Source organism: Pseudophryne corroboree, chromosome 1 (assembly GCF_028390025.1).
Source record: "Pseudophryne corroboree isolate aPseCor3 chromosome 1, aPseCor3.hap2, whole genome shotgun sequence".
In the NCBI taxonomy this organism is placed as follows: domain Eukaryota; kingdom Metazoa; phylum Chordata; class Amphibia; order Anura; family Myobatrachidae; genus Pseudophryne; species Pseudophryne corroboree.
In genome coordinates, this window is record NC_086444.1 from 482,379,887 (window position 1) to 482,403,955 (window position 24,069).

The 24,069-nt window shown below is 44.2% G+C and overlaps 1 protein-coding gene across 4 annotated transcripts in view; it reads left to right on the forward strand.

Moving 5' to 3' along the window:
* AGTPBP1 (ATP/GTP binding carboxypeptidase 1) overlaps positions 1-24,069 on the forward strand; it is a 455,468-nt gene that overhangs the window by 291,442 nt on the left and 139,957 nt on the right. For all 4 annotated transcript variants that reach the window (XM_063913782.1, XM_063913781.1, XM_063913783.1 and 1 more), the window contains 5 exons: positions 7,439-7,522; positions 9,839-9,925; positions 10,018-10,166; positions 16,753-16,840; positions 23,186-23,330. In XM_063913782.1, the coding sequence (XP_063769852.1) occupies positions 7,439-7,522; positions 9,839-9,925; positions 10,018-10,166; positions 16,753-16,840; positions 23,186-23,330 (553 nt within the window). The remainder of the gene's footprint in view (positions 1-7,438; positions 7,523-9,838; positions 9,926-10,017; positions 10,167-16,752; positions 16,841-23,185; positions 23,331-24,069) is intronic.

A 24,069-nucleotide genomic window follows, 5' to 3' on the forward strand; every position in this document is an offset into this window, starting at 1 on the left:
CCATGCTCCCACACACATCACAAACGGTAGGTGCTGGGGGGTGGGGGGGTGCCCTGGGCAACATGTTACTGAGGTCGGGGACCGGCACAAGGCTTTCGGTGCCTCGGCACCGTTTCTTAAACCCCCGCCGGCATCTTTTTCATTTTCAAATTTGGCGGGCCGAAGCACGCCGGGAAGGGGGCGGAGTTTCGTCCCGCGGCTCACAGGCGCCATCTTCTCCTTCAACAGGCGGCTGAAGGAGACGCTGCCGGGACCTCCACATTCCTCTCACAAGTAACGGGGAGATATTCAGAAGGGGGGGGGGGGCCGCAGTGTGGTGCTTCTTATCATTATAAACTAAGCAGCGCTTGGTACATATATCTTTTGTCGGGATATATGGGCGCTGGAGTGTGAGCTGGCATACTCCCTCTGTGTCCTCTATCTGGGCTTCATTGTGGGCCTGTCACCTAGCTGGGACGTTCTGTGTGTATCTGTGTGTCGGTACTACGTGTCGGCATGTCTGAGGCTGAATGTTATTAACCAGAGGAGGTTATTGGGGGAGCGGATGCGGGGCTAGATTTGGGACTGTCGACGCAGCCGACACCTGATTTACTCGCATTGCTCAGTACGATAAATTCCAATGTAGCTTCTTTATCAAAGAGGTTGGATAAGTCTGAGTCACAGACACAGGTGTGGAAAAAGTCCATGGAAGAAGCTTTGTCTCGGGTTCAGACCCCATCTGGTTCGCAAAAGCGGCCATTTACTCAAGTGGTAGATACGGATACCGACACGGACTCTGATTCCGAGGTCGATTTCACTGAGGCTGCTTTACATCCACGATTAGTTAAGAGTATTCAGTACATGATTGTGGCTATAAAAGATGTTTTACACATTTCGGATGAACCTGCGGTACAGGAAACAAGGATTTGCTTGTTTAAGGGAAAAAAACCTGAGGTGAAGTTACCCCCCTCTCATGAAATGAATACTCTTTGTGAAAAGGCTTGGGAGTTGCCGGATAAGAGGTGGCAGATTCCCAAGAGGATTTACATGGCATATCCGTTCTCCTCGGATGACAGGGAAAAATGGGAGGCGTCTCCAAATGTTGACAAAGCTCTATCTCGCTTGTCTAAGAAAGTGGCGCTTCCGTCTCCTGACATGGCAGCTCTCAAAGATCCGGCGGATCGCAAGCTGGAGACGTCTCTGAAGTCCTTTTTCGCTAATTTGGGTGCATTGCTCAGACCTGCTGTGGCGTCGGTATGGGTGAGTAGTGCTATTGCTAAATGGGCTGAGAATTTAGCTAATGATATGGATACCCTTGATAAAGATAATGTTCTTTTGACTCTTGGTTATATCAAGGACGCTGCAGATTACCTGAAGGATGCGGCGTGGGATGTCTGTCTCTTGGGATCGCGAGCCAATGCCATGTCGATATCAGCCAGGAGGGCGTTGTGGATCCATCAATGGAATGCTGATGCCGACTCCAAGAGGGCTATGGAAGCGTTACCCTTCAAAGGTACTGTCTTGTTTGGGGACGGCTTGGCTGACCTGGTCTCGACCTCGACTGCGGGTAAGTCCTCTTTTCTTCCTTATGTTCCCACACAACAGAAAAAGGCACCACATCAGCAGATGCAGTCCTTTCGTCACAATAAAAACAGGCGTGGAAAAGGTTTGTCCTTCCTCGCTTCAAAAGGTAGAGGAAGGGGAAGGAAACCACCTGCAGTGTCAGGCGCCCAGGACCAAAAGTCCTCCCCTGCTTCTACCAAGTCCAACGCATGACGCTGGGGCTTCCCTGGGGGAGTCCGGACCGGTGGGGGGCCATCTACAAATATTCAGTCAGGTCTGGATTCTATCAGACCTGGATCCTTGGGTCCTAGAGATTGTGTCTCAGGGATACAATCTGGAGTTTCGGGAGATACCCCCTCACCGGTTCTTCATTTCGGTGTTACCAGTAGCTCTTCCGGACAGAGAGGTGGTGCTGGCAGCGATACAAAAATTGTGTCTACAGAGGGTCATTGTTCCCGTTCCCTCGTCCCAACGGGGGGAGGGTTCTACTCGAGCCTCTTTGTTGTGCCGAATCCGGACGGTTCGGTCAGACCAATTCTAAATCTAAAATCCCTCAATCCATACTTGAAAGTTTTCAAGTTAAAGATGGAATCTCTTCGAGCGGTAATTGCCAGCCTGGAAGGGGGGGATTTTATGGCGTCAGTCGACATAAAGGATGCCTACTTACATGTCCCGATATGTCCTTCACATCAGGCCTTCCTCAGGTTTGCGATACAGGATTCTCATTACCAATTTCAGACGTTGCCGTTTGGGCTTTCCACGGCTCCGAGGATTTTCACCAAAGTCATGGCGGAAATTATGGTTCTCCTTCGCAAACAAGGGGTTACAATTATCCCGTACTTGGACGATCTCCTGATAAAGGCGAGGTCCAAGGAACGGTTGCTGAGAAGTGTAAATTTGTCACTGTCTGTTCTGCGACAGCACGGTTGGGTACTCAATTTGCCAAAATCTCAGTTGATTCCGACCACTCGGCTGCCTTTTCTGGGCATGATTCTGGACACGGATTTACAGAAAGTATTTCTTCCAGAAGAAAAAGCTCTGGAACTGCAGACGATGGTCAGGGAACTTCTGAGTGTGTCGACCCATCACTGTACTCGGGTTCTGGGGAAAATGGTTGCAGCGTACAAAGCCATTCCATTTGGTAGGTTTCATGCCCGGGTGTTTCAGTGGGACTTGCTGAGCAAATGGTCCGGGTCTCACCTGCACATGCACCGGAAGATAAGTCTATCTCCCAGAGCCAGAATTTCTCTCCTGTGGTGGCTACAAAGTCTTCACCTCCTAGGGGGACGCCGGTTTGTTATCCAGGATTGGGAACTTCTGACAACAGATGCAAGTCTCCGGGGCTGGGGCGCAGTCACCCAAGGAAGGAACTTCCAGGGGAAATGGTCGCTCCAGGAAGCTTGTCTCCACATAAATGTTCTCGAGTTAAGAGCCATTTACAACGGCCTGCTGGAAGCAAGAAGCCTTCTTCAGGGTCGACCTGTCCGGGTACAGTCAGACAACATCACAGCGGTGGCACATATAAACCGTCAAGGCGGAACAAGGAGCAGAGCGGCAATGGCGGAGGCCACAAGAATCCTTCGCTGGGTGGAACAACACGTGAGCGCCCTGTCAGCAGTCTTCCTACCGGGAGTGGACAACTGGGAAGCAGATTTTCTCAGCAGACACGATCTCCATCCGGGAGAGTGGGCTCTTCACCAAGAATTATTTGCAGAAGTGACAAAACGTTGGGGAATTCCGTTGATCGACATGATGGCGTCTCGTCTCAACAAGAAGCTCCCGAGGTATTGTTCCAGGTCAAGGGACCCCCAAGCCAGTGCAGTGGACGCCCTGGTGTCTCCGTGGGTGTTCCAGTCGGTGTATGTGTTCCCTCCACTTCCTCTCATTATAAGGGTACTGGGGATCATTCGACGAGCAAGGATTCAGGCGATTTTCGTCGTTCCAGATTGGCCAAGAAGGGCCTGGTACCCGGATCTTCAGGAATTATTGGTGAAAGATCCTTGGCCGCTTCCTCTAAGAGAGGACATGTTGTTGCAGGGTCCATGCGTGTTTCCAGACTTACCGCAGCTGCGTTTGACGGCATGGAGGTTGAGCGCCAGATCTTAGCTCGTAAGGGTATCCCCAGGGAGGTCATTCCAACTCTCATTAAGGCTAGGAAGGAGGTTACAGCGAAACATTATCACCGTATTTGGAGAAAGTATGTTTCCTGGTGTGAGTCTAAAATGGCTCCTGCGGAAGATTTTCACTTGGGGCGCTTTCTCCACTTTTTACAGGCGGGAGTCGACGCAGGCCTGAAATTAGGTTCCATCAAAGTGCAGATTTCGGCTTTGTCTATTTTCTTTCAAAAAGAATTAGCGGTCCTCCCAGAGGTTCAGACTTTTGTGAAAGGAGTAATGCATATCAATCCTCTGTTTGTGCCTCCTGTAGCTCCATGGGAGCTTGATGTGGTCTTATGGTTTCTCATGTCTTCCTGGTTTGAACCTTTGCATAAGGTTGAATTTAAATTTCTCACTTGGAAGGTAGTTATGCTGTTGGCGCTGGCGTCTGCCAGGCGGGTGTCAGAGTTGGCGGCCTTATCTCATAAGAGCCCGTACTTGATTTTTCATACAGATAGGGCGGAATTGAGGACTCGTCAACAATTTCTGCCGAAGGTGGTTTCTTCATTTCACATTAACCAACCTATTGTGGTCCCGGTGGCTACGGAGGCTGTGGCGATTCCAAAATCTCTGGATGTTGTAAGAGCGTTGAAGATCTACGTCACTAGAACAGCTGTTGCCAGAAAAACTGAGGCGTTTTTTTGTCTTGTATGCTTCCAACAAAATTGGTCATCCTGCTTCAAAACAGACTATTCTTGGCTGGCTGCCCGAGGGGTCTCGGCGTTACAGCTTTGCCGAGCAGCTACTTGGTCGGGTTCAAACACTTTTGCTAAGTTCTATAAGTTTGATACCCTGGCTGATGAGGACCTTGCGTTTGCTCAGTCGGTGCTGCAGAGTCGTCCGCACTCTCCCGCCCGTTCTGGAGCTTTGGTATAAACCCCATGGTCCTTTTGGAGTCCCCAGCATCCTCTAGGACGTAAGAGAAAATAGGATTTTGGTACTTACCGATAAATCCTTTTCTCCTAGTCCGTAGAGGATGCTGGGCGCCCATCCCAGTGCGGACTGTTACTTGCAGTGATTTCTTGCTAGTTAAATTAGTTTATACACGGGTTGTGTATTTCTTGTTTCAGCTTGTTGCTGTTGTTAATTCATACTGTTATCTTGTTTAATGTTACTCTGGTTGTACGGTATGTTTGTGGTGTGGGCTGGTATGTTGGTAGCCCTTAGTTTAAACAAAAATCTTTCCTCGAAATGTCCGTCTCTCCTGGGCACAGTTCCTATAACTGAGGTCTGGAGGAGGGGCATAGAGGGAGGAGCCAGTTCACACCCAGATTAAGTCTTTTCAGTGTGCCCAAGCTCCTGCGGATCCCGTCTATACCCCATGGTCCTTTTGAAGTCCCCAGCATCCTCTACGGACTAGGAGAAAAGGATTTATCGGTAAGTACCAAAATCCTATTATCAACAGCCTTTTGCTTTTTTGACAATTAATGCCCATAACACCCGCTTTTTTCAACTACATCGAGGCACTAGACAGGGTTGCCCTTTGTCCCCACTCCTGTTTTACTTGGCTCTGGACCCCCTTATTCGGCACTTCCTGAAAGAAAATAGATGGCATGGCATTAAACTGGCACACTTGGAGCTTAAATTCTCTGCATTCGCTGATGTTATCCTGCTCTATTTTAGTAACCCCCACGCTGCACTGGCACATTTAATCTCCATTTTAGATTCCTTTGAAATAGTGTCTGGGTTTAAAATTAACCATTCCAAGACTGAAGCCTTGGCCTTCTTTTCCTCTGCTGAATTGGGTTGGGGGACCTCGTTTCCATTTCAATGGGCACTTGACTATTGTATCACATATTTAGGTATCAAAATCCCTAATCATCCCTCCAAGTTATATACATTACATTTTTTGCTCACTACTTACCAGGACCTACACAGATTTTTCTAAGTGGGCCCACCTCCCTTTGACGTACAATGGGTGCTGCCATTTATATAAAATTATTTGTTTTCCACGCTTTTTATATATGTTGCAAATGCTCCCGTTGATCCCGCCTAAAAGTACATTTGCCCTACTAAATAAAGCATTGATCAAATTTATTTGGGCAGGTAAACGGCCAAGGGTTTCATTATTTAAATTACAACAGCCAAGAACCCTGGGTGGCCTAAACTTACCGTGCCTGCGCACTTACGCACTGGCAGCAAAAAATAGAATTGCTTTGGACTGGATTAATGGACGCAATGTTTACGCTAACCTACAATTAGAACAAACTTTCGCACCAAACCGGAACTTAGTGTCCCTAGTGCAACCTACACCACACTCCATGCCTGCTTCTATAAAATATAACGTCCTATTATCATCTACCTGTGTGGCATGGAGGATGGTGTGTTCTAAATTGTATCTGTCACGACATACCTCTCTATATTTACCTCTTTGGGGTAACCCTGACTTTGAACCACACAATACTTCTCAGGTATTTCATACTTTGTATAAAGGAGGCCTTAAGTACGTCCATCAATTCTTATGCAAATAGAATTTGGTCCTGCTCATGCATTCACAAATAATGGAACGATTTCCGTCCTTGGTGATCCCCCTATTCCCCTTCTTACAAGCGAGTAGTTATGTACAAAGGGTTCTTTCCACTTTGACTGAGACTGATAGGACTAATACTTTAGACGGAACACTGCAACATGGCTAGGAAGGTCACTTCTCCACTGCTTTCATACACACCCACTCACGACCTCGACTTAACCTGAACTCTGGTACTGTAGGTTTGTTCCGATGGGAACTGGAGTTTCCAGATCTCACGCTGAAGTCCATTCTAGATGATTTTGGATAAAATGCTGGTATCGACCTCGTATACGGAGATGCACCAGTTAATACTGCATAGGGCCTATTTCACACCTAAACGGAAGTTCCTCATTGGAGATGCCCTTAATTCTAATTGTTATAAATGCGGTTTGCCAGAAGCAGACATAGTTCATTGCTTGTGGTCCTTCCCGAAAGTGCAGGCCCTGTGGCGAGCACTCCAACTACTGTATATATTACAAACAATTTGAAAATCCAGTTCACCATTGATAAAACCTGGGCATTTTGGGGCATATACACTAAATCTCCTCTTAGTACATTAACTAGAGGGAATCGTACTTTACTTATCAAGTTGGCTGCAGCCGCGAAAAAAACAATACTTTGTATTTCATCAGAATCCTTTCCCATTTCCTTATTACACCCTAGAATCTCATATTTGTTTCACTTAGACTGGACCAATACTACGCTTCAGGGAAACATTTTGACACATGGCTCCCATACGTTCACACTTTATCCCCGCTAATTAATGATGCCCTATGGAAATGCTTCCAATCTACTAAATGGTATAATTTAGAAGTCCTAGACTTTGGTGCTCCATTCTGAATTTCCTTCGGTTACGTGATGCAACATCAAATATTCAAAGCTGTGATTTATATATACTGTGTCTGTAATTATTCTCCAGTCTTTGCATCACTCTGTATTTGTTCCTATCTCTTGTTTACTCAATCTTGTTTTCCTTACCTGATGTGCTGTACTACAAGCACATCTTGTTTTTGAACTAGATATTTGAACTGTATGCGTGTATTGATTATTTTTGATCTTACTTGTCAATAAAAAAACATTAAAAAAAAATAATAATAATAATAATACACTACAACCAAGCACCTTCTAACCAACCGAGCTGCCATGATTTGAGTATGAGGTGTTTCTTGGCAACTGAATACCCCCCCGCTTTTTTAAATTAACCATCTTAACACTTTCTTCATTTCCATAGGACAAAAATTTCTCAAGACGTTGAAAGAATGATTCATCCCAATGATATAATAGATAGGGTGATATATGATCTTGATGATCCCAGGTAAGTCACTTTTTTATTTTATTTTAAAGTTTCCAATATTTGTTATACATTTTTGGAATGTTCTAATATATTTAAAAATTTGATTACCTACTATATAGACTTAAAGAAATTATATTAAATCATACCTTTCAGCTCTAACCATTCATTAAAAAAATAAAAGGAAACTTTACGCTTAGTCGATTGTGTACAGTTGTGGCATGACTGCAGCAAAGGTGTATCTAGACAAAGCCCATCTTGGCATACCAGGTCCCGCAAGACTCTGCCAGCGGCGGCTTCTTTTTTGATGAAAATGCATCTTAGACGCGATGTGGCACTGTATATATCTGTGCGACTGAGTCTCTGAATCTGCATACGAAGTACTACTGTGCAGAGGCTGTGGCTTTTTTCCATGCCAAGTTCTGTTGAGCTTCATATACAAACTCAGCTGCGTATCAGGTTAATCCGCACAGTCTCCTGGTGCATCCTAGTCACATCACATTCCAGCTTAACAAAAGAAACTTCCTGGCGCTATGATTTAACAGGTGTGTGAGCAGCTCTCTCAGGGGCAATTTGGTATTTTACCCCTAAAATGGAACAGGGAAATCAAAAAAATGAGAAAGCGCTATTCACATCTGATGTGGATTTTATTTTTCATTGATTATCAATTTTTACTAAAAGCACATTAAATATGTTTAATGCCGGCCGGCAATACACAGAGAAAACAATAAAATATTACAATAAAATGAATAATTTTCTAAACGTGACTTTACATCTGCATACTGTCTAATTTATAGTGTGTCAGAATTATGACAATTATTTATATGCACATGGTGTATCAACCATATGGATCCTCTTCTTATCCTCAGATATTTTTAGGCAGATGGTAGTCGTGTATCTTTATCACAATATTACACCATACTTATGTCCATATGTTCCAAATTTAGTTGAAGTGCATGTGATAAAAGTAACAGTCCTGTTATTAGTGAGTAACAGATATTAATTGCAGTTTGTAAAGGAAAGCTGGTATGAATATAGTCACTGTGCCACAGTGTATAATTTAAATACCGTGATGAGGCTTCTGTTCAGACGCACTGGTGGAAATGCTTCTCCTGGCTAAGCAAATTGCCTTTGGTTGGAGTAGAACAGGTGTCCGCTCGTGTCCACGGTATATTCTTTAATTCCTCCCGGACGGTGTGCATAGCTATGACACTGAGGAAGCCGCCGATATTTTGCAATTAGGCGGAGAAACGCGTCTGTCAGCATCTCCGGTCGCTGCTTACTGCAGACCGAGTTCATCAGCCGGCCAGCTGGGCACAAGTCTTGGGGAGGTGAGAAAAACCCTTCCTCTAACCGCTCACGGACTCCGGATAAGGCCGAGGGTGTTGCACACCGGCCGGGAGGAATTAAAGAATATACCGTGGACACGAGCGGACACCTGTTCTACTCCAACCAAAGGCAATTTGCTTAGCCAGGAGAAGCATTTCCACCAGTGCGTCTGAACAGAAGCCTCATCACGGTATTTAAATTATACACTGTGGCACAGTGACTATATTCATACCAGCTTTCCTTTACAAACTGCAATTAATATCTGTTACTCACTAATAACAGGACTGTTACTTTTATCACATGCACTTCAACTAAATTTGGAACATATGGACATAAGTATGGTGTAATATTGTGATAAAGATACACGACTACCATCTGCCTAAAAATATCTGAGGATAAGAAGAGGATCCATATGGTTGATACACCATGTGCATATAAATAATTGTCATAATTCTGACACACTATAAATTAGACAGTATGCAGATGTAAAGTCACGTTTAGAAAATTATTCATTTTATTGTAATATTTTATTGTTTTCTCTGTGTATTGCCGGCCGGCATTAAACATATTTAATGTGCTTTTAGTAAAAATTGATAATCAATGAAAAATAAAATCCACATCAGATGTGAATAGCGCTTTCTCATTTTTTTGATTCCACATTCCAGCTTAGATGCATTTTTGGCAAAAAATGTTTTGCATGGGACCCGTCAGCTCACCCCTGCTAGATGTGGCGTATTACGACTAGATGTATAAGGACACATCTGTATTTGTCAGTTATATAGTTTCATTGCTGTCTATAAATCAGCCATGTTCATGGAAAAAAAAAAGCTTTAAGGGATATGTACCTCATATAACATTTATCGTGGTTTAGATTAATCATAGTTGTCTTTACATCACTTTTACTTTAGTCTTTGTGTTCTGTGGGGATAAATGTAGTTAGCAGTAAAATCAAAGTACGTAATGAGAAATTAAGGTATTTCCTTTTGTTTTTGTTTTTGTAATGCATTCCAGTTGCTCCATACCAGATGAAAGTGATGTTCTCAAGTTCAACTCTAAGTTTGAGTCTGGAAACCTGCGGAAAGTAATTCAGATTAGAAAGTAAGACAGACAGACGTTCCATCCTCCAACTTAAGGAAGTCCATTCAAAATGTCCTGTCAAAAACTGCATGTGTGGTTTTTTTTTCTTCCAGAAATGAATATGATCTCATCTTAAACTCTGATATAAACAGCAATCATTATCATCAGTGGTTTTACTTTGAAGTGGGTGGAATGAAGACAAACACTGCATATCGATTCAACATCATCAATTGTGAGAAGTCCAATAGTCAGTTCAATTATGGTAAGGCGACAAATGAGATTTATATAATGTTAGCAAATGGTAATTTTCCACTATACTCTTGTTACCGTCACATGGCATGTTTTTGTTATATTGTATATCTTCACCATGGTTATTATAGTTCATCATGCCAGAAACTATAAGATGTATTTTTTAACTGCTCATAATATCAAGATCTAGAAAGTTATTTTTTAGTTTGTGAATTACAAATGTATCTATATTTTAATTTCCCTTAATGGTTTCATTATGTGTCCTGTGCAATACAAGCAACAACTCATATTTGTCCCTTAAAGCAGTTATAGTAAGTATACAGTACCTCATTGTGTTTATACAGTATATGTGCTAAAATGACCTTGACTATGTCCTCCAAATACATACAGTAGACAAGTACAGTAACACCAGTCTTATGAAGTCTCATATGGCTAATAACAGAGAACATTACCTCACAATTTACTACTTCTCCATTCTGTCATGTCACTTTCTCTTACGTCCTAGAGGATGCTGGGGTCCACATTAGTACTATGGGGTTTAGACGGGTCCACTAGGAGCCATTGGCACTTTAACAGTTTGAGGGTGTGGGCTGGCTCCTCCCTCTATGCCCCTCCTACCAGCCTCAGTTTAGAAAATGTGCCCGGAGGAGTCGGTCACAGCTAGGGGAGCTCTCCTGAGTTTTCCTAGTAAAATGTTGTTTTAGAGTTTTTTGTTTTACAGGGAGGCTGCTGGCAACAGCCTCCCTGCAGCGAGGGACTGAGGGGGGGGGGGGCAGTGTCCGCCCTGCGGGGTCTGAGCCACAGTCTCCGGTGACTGGACACTGAGCTCCAGAGGGGTCTGATCGTTCTCCGACACATGGGACCGCTCGCCCCAGCAGCATGCCGCCACCCCCTTGCAGAGCTGAATAATCGGTGGTGAGTGAGACACCGACCCCCCTAGTAAGCGGGGGGTTGGTGTGAAGATGGCGGCAACAGGGTAGGAGCGCAGTATTAACTGCGCTCCGGGGATGGATCAGAGGTACATGGTGCGGCGCTGTGAGGGGCGCCCTGAGCCAGCGCTACACCCTACACTGGTCCAGAAGCCTGTCAGGGTCCCAGGATCTCAGCCAGCACTAATTCCTCAGGCCAGTATAAGCAGAAGAAGAGCGGGAAGACAGCGCCATTTTGGGGGCGGAGCTTCTCCTCAGAGCGGACCCAGCAGTGTTTCAGCGCCATTTTCCTGCCTGCACAGCGCTGACCAGGAAAGAAGGTCCCTCCACAGCAACTCCAGCTTTCTGTAAACGGTACCAGGGGGTTGTGGAATGGGGGGGGGGCTGCAATACGACTGTTAATCCTATTAAGGTGCACAGTCAGTGTTGACAAGGGGTCTCCCTTTGGTAAAAGTGCTGTGTGTGGGTTGGCTCCAATCTCTGTGTCTCTCTTGCCATTCTTGGGGAGGAAACTCTGTCTGCCCTCACCTGTGTGTGTGGAGTGTTTGGTGGTCTCCTTTAGCTATGTCCTGGGACACTGTGTCATATGCTGCGGAGAATATGTCCTCATAGGATGATCCCATTCCATGTAATCAGGATAGCACTGGTTTAGCACAGATTCCAGCAAGGGAACCTGAATGGTTTTCCTGTATCAAATCTTGTATTACTCAGATTTCCGACAGGGTTGCGAGTAATTAGTCTGCAACCCAGGTATTACAGAACTGTATGGCCCGATTCTGGTACCTCAAGACGCCTCGCTATATACCCCCAGATACGTGCGCTTGTTAACATCATGCAAAATGACACGGATACAGATTCTGATACCACAGACGGTAATGGGGATGTGTTGCAGGGGTCTGCCTCTCTTGCAAAATAGGTGCAATTAATGATAAAGGCTATCAGGGATGTGTTAAATATAAATTATACCACACCTGAGCAGGTTGAGGAGGCTTTTTTCACTGAAAATAAGAAAGCCTCGCTAACCTTCCCTGCGTCAAAGGAATTGAATGCTATATTTGAGAAAGAATGGGAAAACCCGGAGAAAAAATTCCAGATCCCTAAAAGGGTCCAGGTGTCGTTTCGTTTCCCTGAGGAGGATAGAAAAAAATGGGAAAACCTGCCTATTGTTGACGCATCTGTGTCCAGACTCTCAAAAAAGGTGGTTTTACCTGTTCCAGGATCTACCGCCTTAAATGAGCCGACTGATAGAAAAATTGATAATACACTTAAATCAATGTACACTGCTTCAGGGGCCATATTACGTCCCACTATTGCTAGTGCATGGATTGCAAGGGCTATAGTAAAGTGGTTGGCTACCTTACTAAGAGGAGTTGGATACGATGGATAGAGGGGATGTTGAATTGTTTTTGCGTAACATTCACCATTCAGCAGGTTTTATGGTAGAATCCATGAAAGACCTGGGTTCCATGGCTGCGGAGATCTCTTCCATGTCTGTTTCAGCTCGTCGGGGACTGTGGCTGTGCCAGTGGTCTGCCGACGCGGAATCCAGGAAAAGTGTGGAGTCCCTACCCTACACAGGTCTGGCTCTCTTTGGGGAAGCATTGGAGGCATGGATATCCACGGCTACAGCGGGTAAGTCTCCGTTTCTTCACTCAGCTGCTCCTGCTCCAAAGAAATACTTCTCTTCATCAGCATCTCAGTCCTTTCGGCCTAACAAGCCTAGAAAGGCCAAACCGTCCAATACCTTCTTTAGGATAGGTCGAGTTAAATCCAAGAAACCTGCTGCTGCAGGTTCCCAGGAACAAAAGCCTGCTTCAGGTATGCCAAAGTTCTCCGCATGATGGTGGACTGCACGGCCTGGAGGTGGGGACGGTGGGGGCGAGACTCAGTTCAGTCACGTCTGGGTATCGTCCGGCCTGGATGCCTGGGTGATAGATATCGGGTTCCAGGGATACAGGCTGGAATTTCAAAATCTCCCTCACCGATTTTTCAAATCAGGCTTGCCAGTTCTACTGGAAGACAGAACTGTACTACAGGAAGCTGTCCAGAAGTTGGTGGAGGCACAGGTCATTGTACCAGTTCCTCCGCATTTACAAACCACAGGTTACTATTCGAACCTTTTCGTGGTCCGAAACCGGATGGTTCGGTCAGGCCCATTCTGAACCTAAAATCACTGAACCCCTTTCTAAAGGAGTTCAAGTTCAAGATGGAGTCTCTCAGGGCGGTGATAATCAGGTCTGGAAGAGGGGGAATTCCTGGTATCCCTGGATATCAAGGATGCGTATCTCCACATTCTGATTTGGCTGCCGCATCAGGCTTATCTCCGTTTCACATTATTGGACTGTCATTTCCAGGTCCTGCCATTCGGCCTCTCAACAGCACCGAGGGTGTTCACCAAGGTGATGGCAGAGATGATGGTTCTCCTCCGCAAACAAGCAGTGAACATCATTCCATATCTGGACGATCTGCTGATAAAGGCTTCATCCAAGGAGAAGCTGTTGCAACCCATTGTTCTCACAACGCACCTACTCAGAGTCCACGGTTGGATTCTGAATCTCCCAAAGTCACATTTGGAACCGACCCAGAGGTTGTCTTTTCTGGGGATGATCCTCGACATAGAAGTGCAGAGGGTGTTTCTTCCGCAGGAAAAGGCGTTGGTGATACAAACAATGGTCCGGGATGTCCTGAAGCCAGCCCGAGTGTCAGTTCATCACTGTATTCGCCTTTTGGGAAAGATGGTTGCCTCTTACAAGGCTCTCCAGTACGGAAGGTTCCATGCTCAGGCCTTCCAACTGGATCTCCTGGACAAGTGGTCAGGATCTCATCTCCACATGCACCAGAGGATTAGTCTGATGCCAAAGGCCAGGATTTCACTCCTCTGGTGGCTCCAATTGCCTCACCTTCTGGAGGGCCGCAGGTTCGGGATTCAGGACTGGGTCCTTCTAACCACGGATGCGAGCCTTCGGGGCTGGGGCGCAGTCACTCAGAGGGAAACATTCCAAGGAAGGTGGTCAAGTCTGGAAGCCAGCCTGCCCATCAACATCCTAGAACTAAGAGCCGTCTACAACGGTCTTCTTCAGGCGGCCCATCTTCTAAGAAATTGGGCCATTTAAGTGCAGTCGGACAATGTAACGACAGTGGCCTACATAAACCGACAGGGCGGAACGAAGAGCAGAGCTGCAATGTCAGAGGTGACGATAATCATCCTCTGGGCAGAAAGACACGCGTTGGCGCTCTCCGCAATCTTCATTCCGGGAGTAGACAACTGGGAAGCAGACACGATCTCCATCCATCCAGGGAATGGGGTCTCCATCCAGGGAATGGGGTCTCCATCCGGAGGTGTTCTAGGAAATGACAGACCTTTGGGGGTTACCCCAAATAGACATGATGGCCTCTCGTCTCAACAAAAAGCTTTGACGCTATTGTTCCAGGTCGAGGGACCCACAAGCAGTAACAGTGGACGCCCTGGTGTCTACGTGGGTATCCTGGTCGGTGCATGAGTTTCCACCTCTTCCACTCATTCCAAGAGTTCTAAAGCTCGTAAGGATATCCAGGGTTGAGGCGATCCTCATTGCTGCGGACTGGCCAAGGTGGGCTTGGTACGTGGACCTTCTGAATCTCTTGCAGGAAGAGCCGAGGCCTCTTCCGGAGGATCTGCTGCTGCAGAGACCGTTCGCCTATCAAGACTTACCGCGGCTACGTTTGACGGCATGGAGATTGAATGCCTGATACTAGCTCGGAAGGGCATTCCGAAGAGGGTCATTCCTACCCTGATACAGGCTAGGAAAGGGGTAACGTCTAAACATTACCATCGTATTTGGAAGAAATATGTTTCTTGGTGTGAATCCAAGAAGTTTCCTACAGTGGAGTTTTAACTTGGACGGTTTCTCCACTTCCTGCAAGCAGGTGTGGATATGTGCTTGAGGTTGGGATCTGTGAAGGTCCAGGTTTTGGCCCCCTCCATTTTCTTCTAGAAACAATTGGCTGCCCTCCCTGAGGTTCAGACTTTTTTGAAGGGAGTTCTGCACATCCAACCTCCCTTTGTACCGCCTGCGGCGCCTTGGGACCTTAACATGGTGTTGCGTTTTCTCCAGTCGGATTGGTTTGAACCTCTACAGGAGGTTGAGGTCAAATTTCTTACTTGGAAGGCGGTCACGTTGTTGGCCTTAGCTTCTGCTAGACGTGTGTTGGAATTAGGGGCTTTGTCCTGTAAAAGTCCTTACTTGATCTTCTACGAAGATAGAGCTGAACTCCGGACACGTCAGCAGTTTCTTCCGAAGGTTGTGTCGGCATTTCATATCAACCAACCTCTTGTGGTGCCAGTAGCTACTGACTCCTCAATTACATCAAAGTTCTTGGATGTTGTGAGGTCTCTGAAGATATATGTGAAGAGAACTTCTAGTCACAGAAAGTCGGACTCTGTTCGTCCTATATGATCCCAAGAAAATCGGGTGTCCTGCTTCTAAGCAGACTATTTCTCACTGGATTCGGTTCACTATCCAGCACGCTTATTCTACGTCAGGACTGCCGTGTCCAAAATCTGTTAAGGCCCACTCTACTCATAAGGTAGGGGCTTCCTGGGTGGCTGCCAGGGGGTGTCTCAGCATTGCAACTTTGTCGAGCTGCAACTTGGTCTGGGTCGAACACGTTTGCAAAGTTCTACAAGTTCGATACTTTGACCTCTGATGATCTGAAGTTCAGTCAGTCAGTTCTGCAGGAGCCTCCGCGCTCTCCCTCCCGTTCTGGGAGCTTTGGTACATCCCCATGGTACTAATGTGGACCCCAGCACAGAGAAAATAGGATTTTGGTTACCTACCGGTAAATCCTTTTCTCGTAGTCCGTAGAGGCGCCCACCCAGCGCTTCGTTTTCCTGCAACCATTATCTGGTTCAGTGCGACTTTGTTTAGTAATGTACTGCATTGTTACTTGGTAAGTAATGTTTCAGCAGTTGCTGAGTTTTCAAGCTTGATGTGCCTTGTATGTGTGAGCTGGTATGAATCTCGCCACTATCTGTGTTAAATCCTTCTCTCGAAGATGTCCGTCTCCTGGGGCACAGTTTCTAGACTGAGTCTGGTAGGAGGGGCATAGAGGGAGGAGCCTGCCCACACTCTCAAATTCTTAAAGTGCCTCCTAGTGGACCCGTCTATACCCCATGGTACCAATGTGGACCCCAAAATCCTATTTTTATATATACTTCCCAAAATTGCAATTTTTGGGGAAAGGACGTGATTGTGCCTAGCTGCACTTTACGTAGCCCATCTCCCGTGACTTATTTAATGGCTAAATGTTGTCACTTTGTTATCCATTACTACAGTCTGACCTGTTATTAAAACATAACAGACAAAATTCAATTAAACTATACAGTATGTAGCTATTGTTTCTTTAATTAAATTGTGAATATATATAGGCCAAGGTCTTTCCCTTCATCATTTCTGATTTTCATTGTACAGTTCTGGGTTCTAGAGGAGATAATAGGCATGGACAGTCACGAGGGGGCATGGCATTGTGGGTAATTGAAGTATCATGTGGATATGGGTGTGTCTTATTTTGTGAACTTTTTTATAAAAAGGAGCATTGGGAGGTCCGTGAATTGTTTTGCTTTATTAATAATGGTATTTATATTTGGTAACCTGCAATTAATATGGAATTTATATGTGGTTTGTGTTCTAGGTATGCAACCACTTATGTATTCTTTACAGGAAGCATTGATTTCTCGGCCTTGGTGGAAACGTGTTGGAACAGATATATGTTATTACAAGTAAGTGAATAATTCTAATTTGAGTATGTGAATAATAATCAGCTCTATGTAACTCAGTGGTGCGGGTCCAATAGAATCTTCTATACATTTTTCTGTGTGTTTGTCTATTACATAGGGATCAGCATAGGCAGCACAGCTGGAGGTGCTCATGCAGTCTGGACAGCGGCTTATCTCTTATCTCACACGCCCTACTGCATCAGCCGCCACCGCGTCTCTGCTTATCCCCCCTACTCCTGCATCACATCTGGAAACCCCTTCCTACTAAAAATCCTGCATTTGCCCCTGGTCCAGAAAGTGGGAGGCAGAGGTGCAGGGCTGCCTAGTGTCAGTCAGGCCCCCCACATACTGTGTGGCATAATGTGAAATTTCGATAATACCATGTGGCGTAATATAGGTTGAGTATCCCATATCCAAATATTCTGAAATACAGACTTTTTTGAGTGAGAGTAAGATAGTGAAACCTTTGTTTTTTGATGGCTCAATGTACACAAACTTTGTTTAATACACAGAGTTATTAAAAATATTGTATTAAATGACCTTCAGGCTGTGTGTATATGATTATGAAACATAAATGAATTGTGTGAATGTAGATACACTTTGTTTAATGCACAAAGTTATAAAAAAATATTGGCTAAAATGACCTTCAGGCTGTGTGTATAAGGTGTATATGTAACATAAATGCATTCTGTGCTTAGATTTAGATCCCATCACCATGATATCTCATTATGGTATGCAATTATTCCAAAATACGGAAAAATCCGATATCCAAAATACCTCTGGTCCCAAGCATTTTGAATAAGGGATACTCAACCTGTATGAATTTGTTTAATCTGTTTGTAGTAATGTACATTTCAGCTCATGCTGTGTGGTGTAATGTGGATTTTGGCTCATACTGTGTGGTGTAATGTGAATTTTGGCTCATACTGTATGGTGTAATGTGAATTTTGGCTCATACTGTGTGGCGTAATGTGAATTTTGGCTCATACTGTGTGGAGTAATATGAATTTTGGCTCATACTGTGTGGAGTAATATGAATTTTGGCTCATACTGTGTGGAGTAATGTGAATTTTGGCTCATACTGTGTGGAGTAATATGAATTTTGGCTCATACTGTGTGGAGTAATATGAATTTTGGCTCATACTGTGTGGAGTAATGTGAATTTTGGCTCATACTGTGTGGAGTAATATGAATTTTGGCTCATACTGTCTGATGTAATGTGAATTTCGGCTCATACTGTGTGGAGTAATGTGAATTTTGGCTCATACTGTTTGGAGTAATGTAAATTTCAGCTCATACTGTGTGGTGTAATGTGGATTTTGGCTTATACTGTGTGGTGTAATGTGAATTTCGGCTCATACTGTTTGGAGTAATATGAATTTTGGCTCATACTGTTTGGAGAAATATGAATTTCGGCTCATACTGTGTGGCGTAATGTGAAATTTGACTCCTACTGTAAGGCATAATGTGAATAAGTGGCACTAGTGTCAGTCGCAGGTGAGCATGGGTACATGTGTGACAAGTGCTGGTGTCCTGCAGAGTAGGGGTCTGATGGCATAGAAAGAGGCATATGTGGCTCTGATGGCACATGTGTACATTTTAAACTATACTTGTGTTTTAACTCAAATGTTCGGCCCCCTAAATCTCCAGTATGTTCAAAGTGGCCCATTTAAAATCAGGGTGTAGGTGCTGGGTGTGTGTGTGTGTGTGTGTGTGTGTGTGTGTGTGTGGAGGGGGGTGCATATGCACCTATGCCAGTAATAGGGAACCTTTGGCACTCCAGCTGTTGTTGAGCTACACATCCCAGCATGCCCTGCTAGAGTTTTGCTATTTGGCCACGCTAAAACTGTAGCAGGGCATGCTGGGATGTGTGGTTCAACAATAGTTGGAGTGCCAAAGGTTTCCCATCACTGACCTAGGCCCACCACTCTCTAGATCTGCCACTGAGTCAGGGATTGGTTGGGGAAGTGTAAGCAGTGATAGAGTGCCGCCGCAGCTAGGACTCAGGGTTATGCCGTAGCAAACAGTCAGTACCAGACGGTGCTTGCACCATTATATTTTCATTTTATTTCTCTGGGGTGTATTATATCTTTATTATTAGGAACTAGGGAGAAATAAGATTAAGCCATGTGATTTTACTGAGAGAATTGAGAGAATTGCTAGACATGTCCCTGGGCGGTGCTAGACACGCTGAATAGGCGGTGCTAGACATGCCCAAAAGGCTGTGTTAGACACTCCCCTCCAGCGGTGCACCCCCTAATATAATTAACTGCGCACGCCTATGGGGATCAATGAATATGATCCATGTGTATTCCAATAGGTATGTGCTGGAAAGGACCATATTAGCAGATGAGGGCACATGAGTAAGAACACATCCAAAGTAGACTTTAAACAATTTGTTAGGCTCCTTCTGAGGAAAAGTCTGTGGAATCCCCACCTGATACCTTCTGTATGATCATTGGGCCCGCCATCTTGTTTGGGGTTGAACCGGCCAAGTAAAGAAGATTAAAAAGTTAAAAAAAAAACAAAAAAAAAACTGCATTCAGTTCATGGGAGTCCCACTGGATTTCTTTTCTGGTGACACTCCACACAGACAGTAGCTCCTCCACTAGGTGGTTTTCTTGTACCAGCTACATGCAAGATTTGTTAGCTGAAGTTGAGTAATTACAGTAGGTCTACACATCTCTAACCATGTCAAATATTTAAGTAACATAATGAAGCTTAGAGCATGGCAATAGTTTATACATTACAGGTTGAGTATCCCATATCCAAATATTCCGAAATACGGAATATTCCGAAATACGGACTTTTTTTTTGAGTGAGATAGTGAAACCTTTGTTTTCTGATGGCTCAATGTACACAAACTATGTTTAATACACAAAGTTATTAAAAACATTGTATTAAATGACCTTCAGGCTGTGTGTAAGGTGTATATGAAACATAAATGAGTTGTGTGAATGTACACACACTGTGTTTAATGTACAAAGTTATTAAAAATATTGGCTAAAGTGTGTACAAGGTGTATATGTAACATAAATGCATTCTGTGCTTAGATTTAGGTAACATCACTATGATATCCCATTATGGGATGCAATTATTCCAAAATACGGAAAAATCCGATATCCAAAATACCTCTGGTCCTAAGCATTTTGGATAAGGGATACTCAACCTGTATTGTATTTAGTGTCATGCAAACAGATTGTTATCTTATAAACTATCTTCTGAACTTTCACATTTTTATTGCTGCACAGAATTTTAGTTTAATAATAGCTACAACTATACTTAGCAGACATGTGCTTGATTTTGCTGCATAAAGCACTGGGTATCGTTAGATTGTAAGCACCTAGGAGCAGGGCCCTCATCCCTCTTGTTCTCTCAGCCCTCTTCTGTGGCACTTCACTTACAGTCCTCACCCACACACTGGCCGTGTTCTGAAATTCCGCCCGCTTGAAGCCGCCCATCCCTTCCGTCAGCACTTAAATTACTAGTCTTGCCATCGCTATGATAACATGTTCCTACTTTAGCCACTCACCTGCTTACCAACTGTATTGTGTACTGAGAATCTGTGGTGCTAATTGTTGCTTGTGTCCTGTTTGTTTTGGCTGTTGTAAGGTTCTGTTTTACCCTGTTCTGTCTTACTGTTTGCCTTAGTACTGCACTGCGGACCACTTGTGGCACCATATTAATAAAGTGTAATAATAATGAAAAGCTTTCTTATATGAGGGCATCTATTGCATCTATTTTTCATGGCAGAATATGGGAAATTCTACAGGCATACAGTATGGCTGTTATGCACACTGTTCCAGTGTTAATACAGACTTTATTTATAAAATACCAACATAATATGTAGTGCTGCACATTTGGGAGATCATAATAAATATAAATAACAAAGACCTGAGCAAGAACATAAACATGGACTTATTTCATAATACAGTAGCATGTTTGCGGTGCCATGCCATTTTGGTTCCTTCTGAGAAAACCATGTCTCTGCACTATTGAAGAACAAAAAAGAAGAAATCCTAGAGTCTGCGCTAACAAACACATCTATTTACATGCCATGCCTACGTTATCAAGATTCCTGAGGACCTTGGTGCTCACCAGACTGGTGAAATGACAATTTGATTTGCCGGTCATTTACCAATGTATTGTCACACATAGAATTGAACTGCAGAGAACCGCCACTTGGCTCATCTAGTCTGCCCCTTTTTTAACCTTATGGTAAAAATAAACCCTACTTGATCATTAGTTCTTTGTAAGGATATCCCTATGTCTACCCCAAGCATGTATGTGAAGTAATTTTTCCTCAAATTTCCTTTGAACCTGTCTCCATCTAGTTTCAGTGCATGTCCTCGTGTTCTAATACTTTTCTTCCTTTGAAAAATGTTTCCCTCATGTACCTTTGAAAGGTCCCCCCTTTCCATTCTCTGCTCCAATCTATGTATAAGTCTTTTCGGGTACGTTTTGTGATGTTGACCATACACCATTTTAGCTGCCCGTCTTTGTACACTCTCTGATGTATTCATAACCTGGGGAAATGGCCTCCAGAACTAAACACAGTATTCTAGGTGCAGCTGTACCAATGCCCTACACAGTGGCATTATTACGTCTTTCTTTCTGTTACTGATTCCGCTCCCTATGCAACCAAGCATCTGACTTGCCTTCCCAATTGCTTTGTTACCTTGCTACCTACCTGAAATAGTGACTCCTAGATCCCTTTCCTCGTCAGTAGTTTCCATTACTGTGCCGTTAATACTCTGTTAAGCTATTGAGGATTTTGATTTTTTTGGCATTAAACTGTTGTTGCTATGCTCTTGACTAATCCTCTGTTCTACCAAGATCGTCAGTCATTTGTTTTACCCATCCTGGTTTGTCTACCTTTGTGTCATCTGCAAACAGGCATATTTTCCTTTCAATACCATTTGCAGTGTCACCATAAAGGCATTAAAAACATATGGTATAGATAGAGGAATGTTTACACCATTGTTACTCTCCCCAAAAATAGCCATTACTACAACAATAACTGCAAGAGCAAGGCATATAACATTTTGAGAAATCACAAAGGTCATAGGATGGGTGGTCTTCAGTATGCCAAATGTCGGGATCCCGGCGCACAGTATACCGGCACCGGAATCCCGACACCCGGCATACCGACACATATTCTCCCTCGTGGGGGTCCAACGACCCCCCTGGAGGGAGAATCGCCAACGTGCCCGCAAGGGGCTCCTTTGCGCTCGCCACGCTGTCTGTATGCTGGCGGTCGGGCTCCCGGTGCCGGTATGCTGGTCGCCGGGAGCCCGGCCGCCGGCATACCATACTACACCCCATAGGATATTAAGCCTTTCTTGCACTGGCTAATGTCAGATTTCTGAGTATCCAATAGAAACATTCCATTTGGTGAAAATGAAAAGACGCATTCCAAGATAAGAACCTCATCCCACTTGTGAATCCCTCTTCTTCTACCCTAGCAATTCATGTCACCAGTGCTCCTCCTCTCCCTGGTCTCCTACTTCCCTTCAGTGATTCTGATACTGCTTACCCATACGTATTGTACAGGATCATTGAGTAATGAATTTACTCCATCCACAACTTGCCACTGCCTGCTCCTCAATACAGTCACTTTGTGGTCCTTCTAAATGAAAGATTATGAACAGTGCTGAAGGCAGCATTATGTTTCTGGTGGCTTTTTTGGTACTATAGTACCAGGTTGGCTTACACTTATTGATGGAACTATGAATTCTGAAGTGTACCAGCAAGTTCTACAGTAAAATGTCACAGATCCGATCCATCTCCAGAGGGTACTTTTGCAGGACAATGACACTAAATACACAAGTCAGTCTACAAAGAAATGGTTGAACCAGGAGGAATTTAGTATTTTGGAATGGCTGACTCAAAGTGCAGACCATATTCCAATAGAAATGTTGTGGCCAGACCTGAAGCAATGTTTCCATAAGATAAAAAGAAAACCTAACATAAATTGAAGAAGTACACTATGTAGGAATGGGCCAAAATGCCTCCAAGGCAATGCCAGACACTAATCAACAATAACTGTCAAAGCTTGATTGAAATCATTCTCTCTTAAGGGGATTACACTGGTCACTGTATCCACATACTTTTTCGACATACATATTTAATGTTGGATCATTTTGATCAATAAATAAATGAAAATGTATATGTGTATTTGATTTATTGGGTTATTTTTATCACTTAGAAAACAGGAACAAATTTGAGTTTACATTTGTGCAGAAACATACATTTTTAAATGGTACACAAACTTTCTAGTATTACTGTAAATTCAGACACAACTATATAATGCAAAAAGACTAATGTTTTTTTTTTTTTTTTTTCTAGAAACCATTTCTCCAGAAGTTCTATAGCCACTGGCGGCCAGAAGGGAAAATCTTACTACACCTTGACATTCACTGTCATGTTTTCGCACAAAGACGATGTCTGCTATTTTGCTTATCACTATCCTTATACATATTCCACATTAAAGGTAAGAATCTCAGCAGCTACATACAAATATTACAAAATTGGGTAAGTTGATATAAAACGTATTTGTTGTTTGTTCATATGCAGTATGTAAACTTAATTTCTACTGTATATTGTTTTTATGCTTCTATATACATATATATATATATATATATATATATATATATATATATACACGTATAGGGGTATATGCAATTAGCGGCAAATTATCGTCCGTTTTTCAACTCGACACAATTCGACAGGCTAATTTCGGCAAGTGGGTGCCGAAATTGACCATATGCAATAAAAAACGGATTCGACAGTCCCGCGGCCGAAAAACGGCCGATTTGACAGATTTTGATCCGGTTTTTTAAAAACGTGAAAACCCCGGAAAAAAATGGCGTGGGGTCCCCCCTCCAAAGCATAACCAGCCTCGGGCTCTTCGAGCTGGTCCTGGTTCTAAAAATCCGGGGGGAAAATTGACAGGGATCCCCCGTATTTTTAAAACCAGCAACGGGCTCTGCGCCTGGTGCTGGTGCAAAAAATACGGGGGACAAAAAGAGTAGGGGTCCCCCGTATTTTATACACCAGCATCGGGCTCCACTAGCTGGACAGATAATGCCACAGCCGGGGGTCACTTTTATACAGCGCCCTGCGGCCGTGGCATTAAATATCCAACTAGTCACCCCTGGCCGGGGTACCCTGGGGGAGTGGGGATCCCTTCAATCAAGGGGTCCCCCCCCCCCCAGCCACCCAAGGGCCAG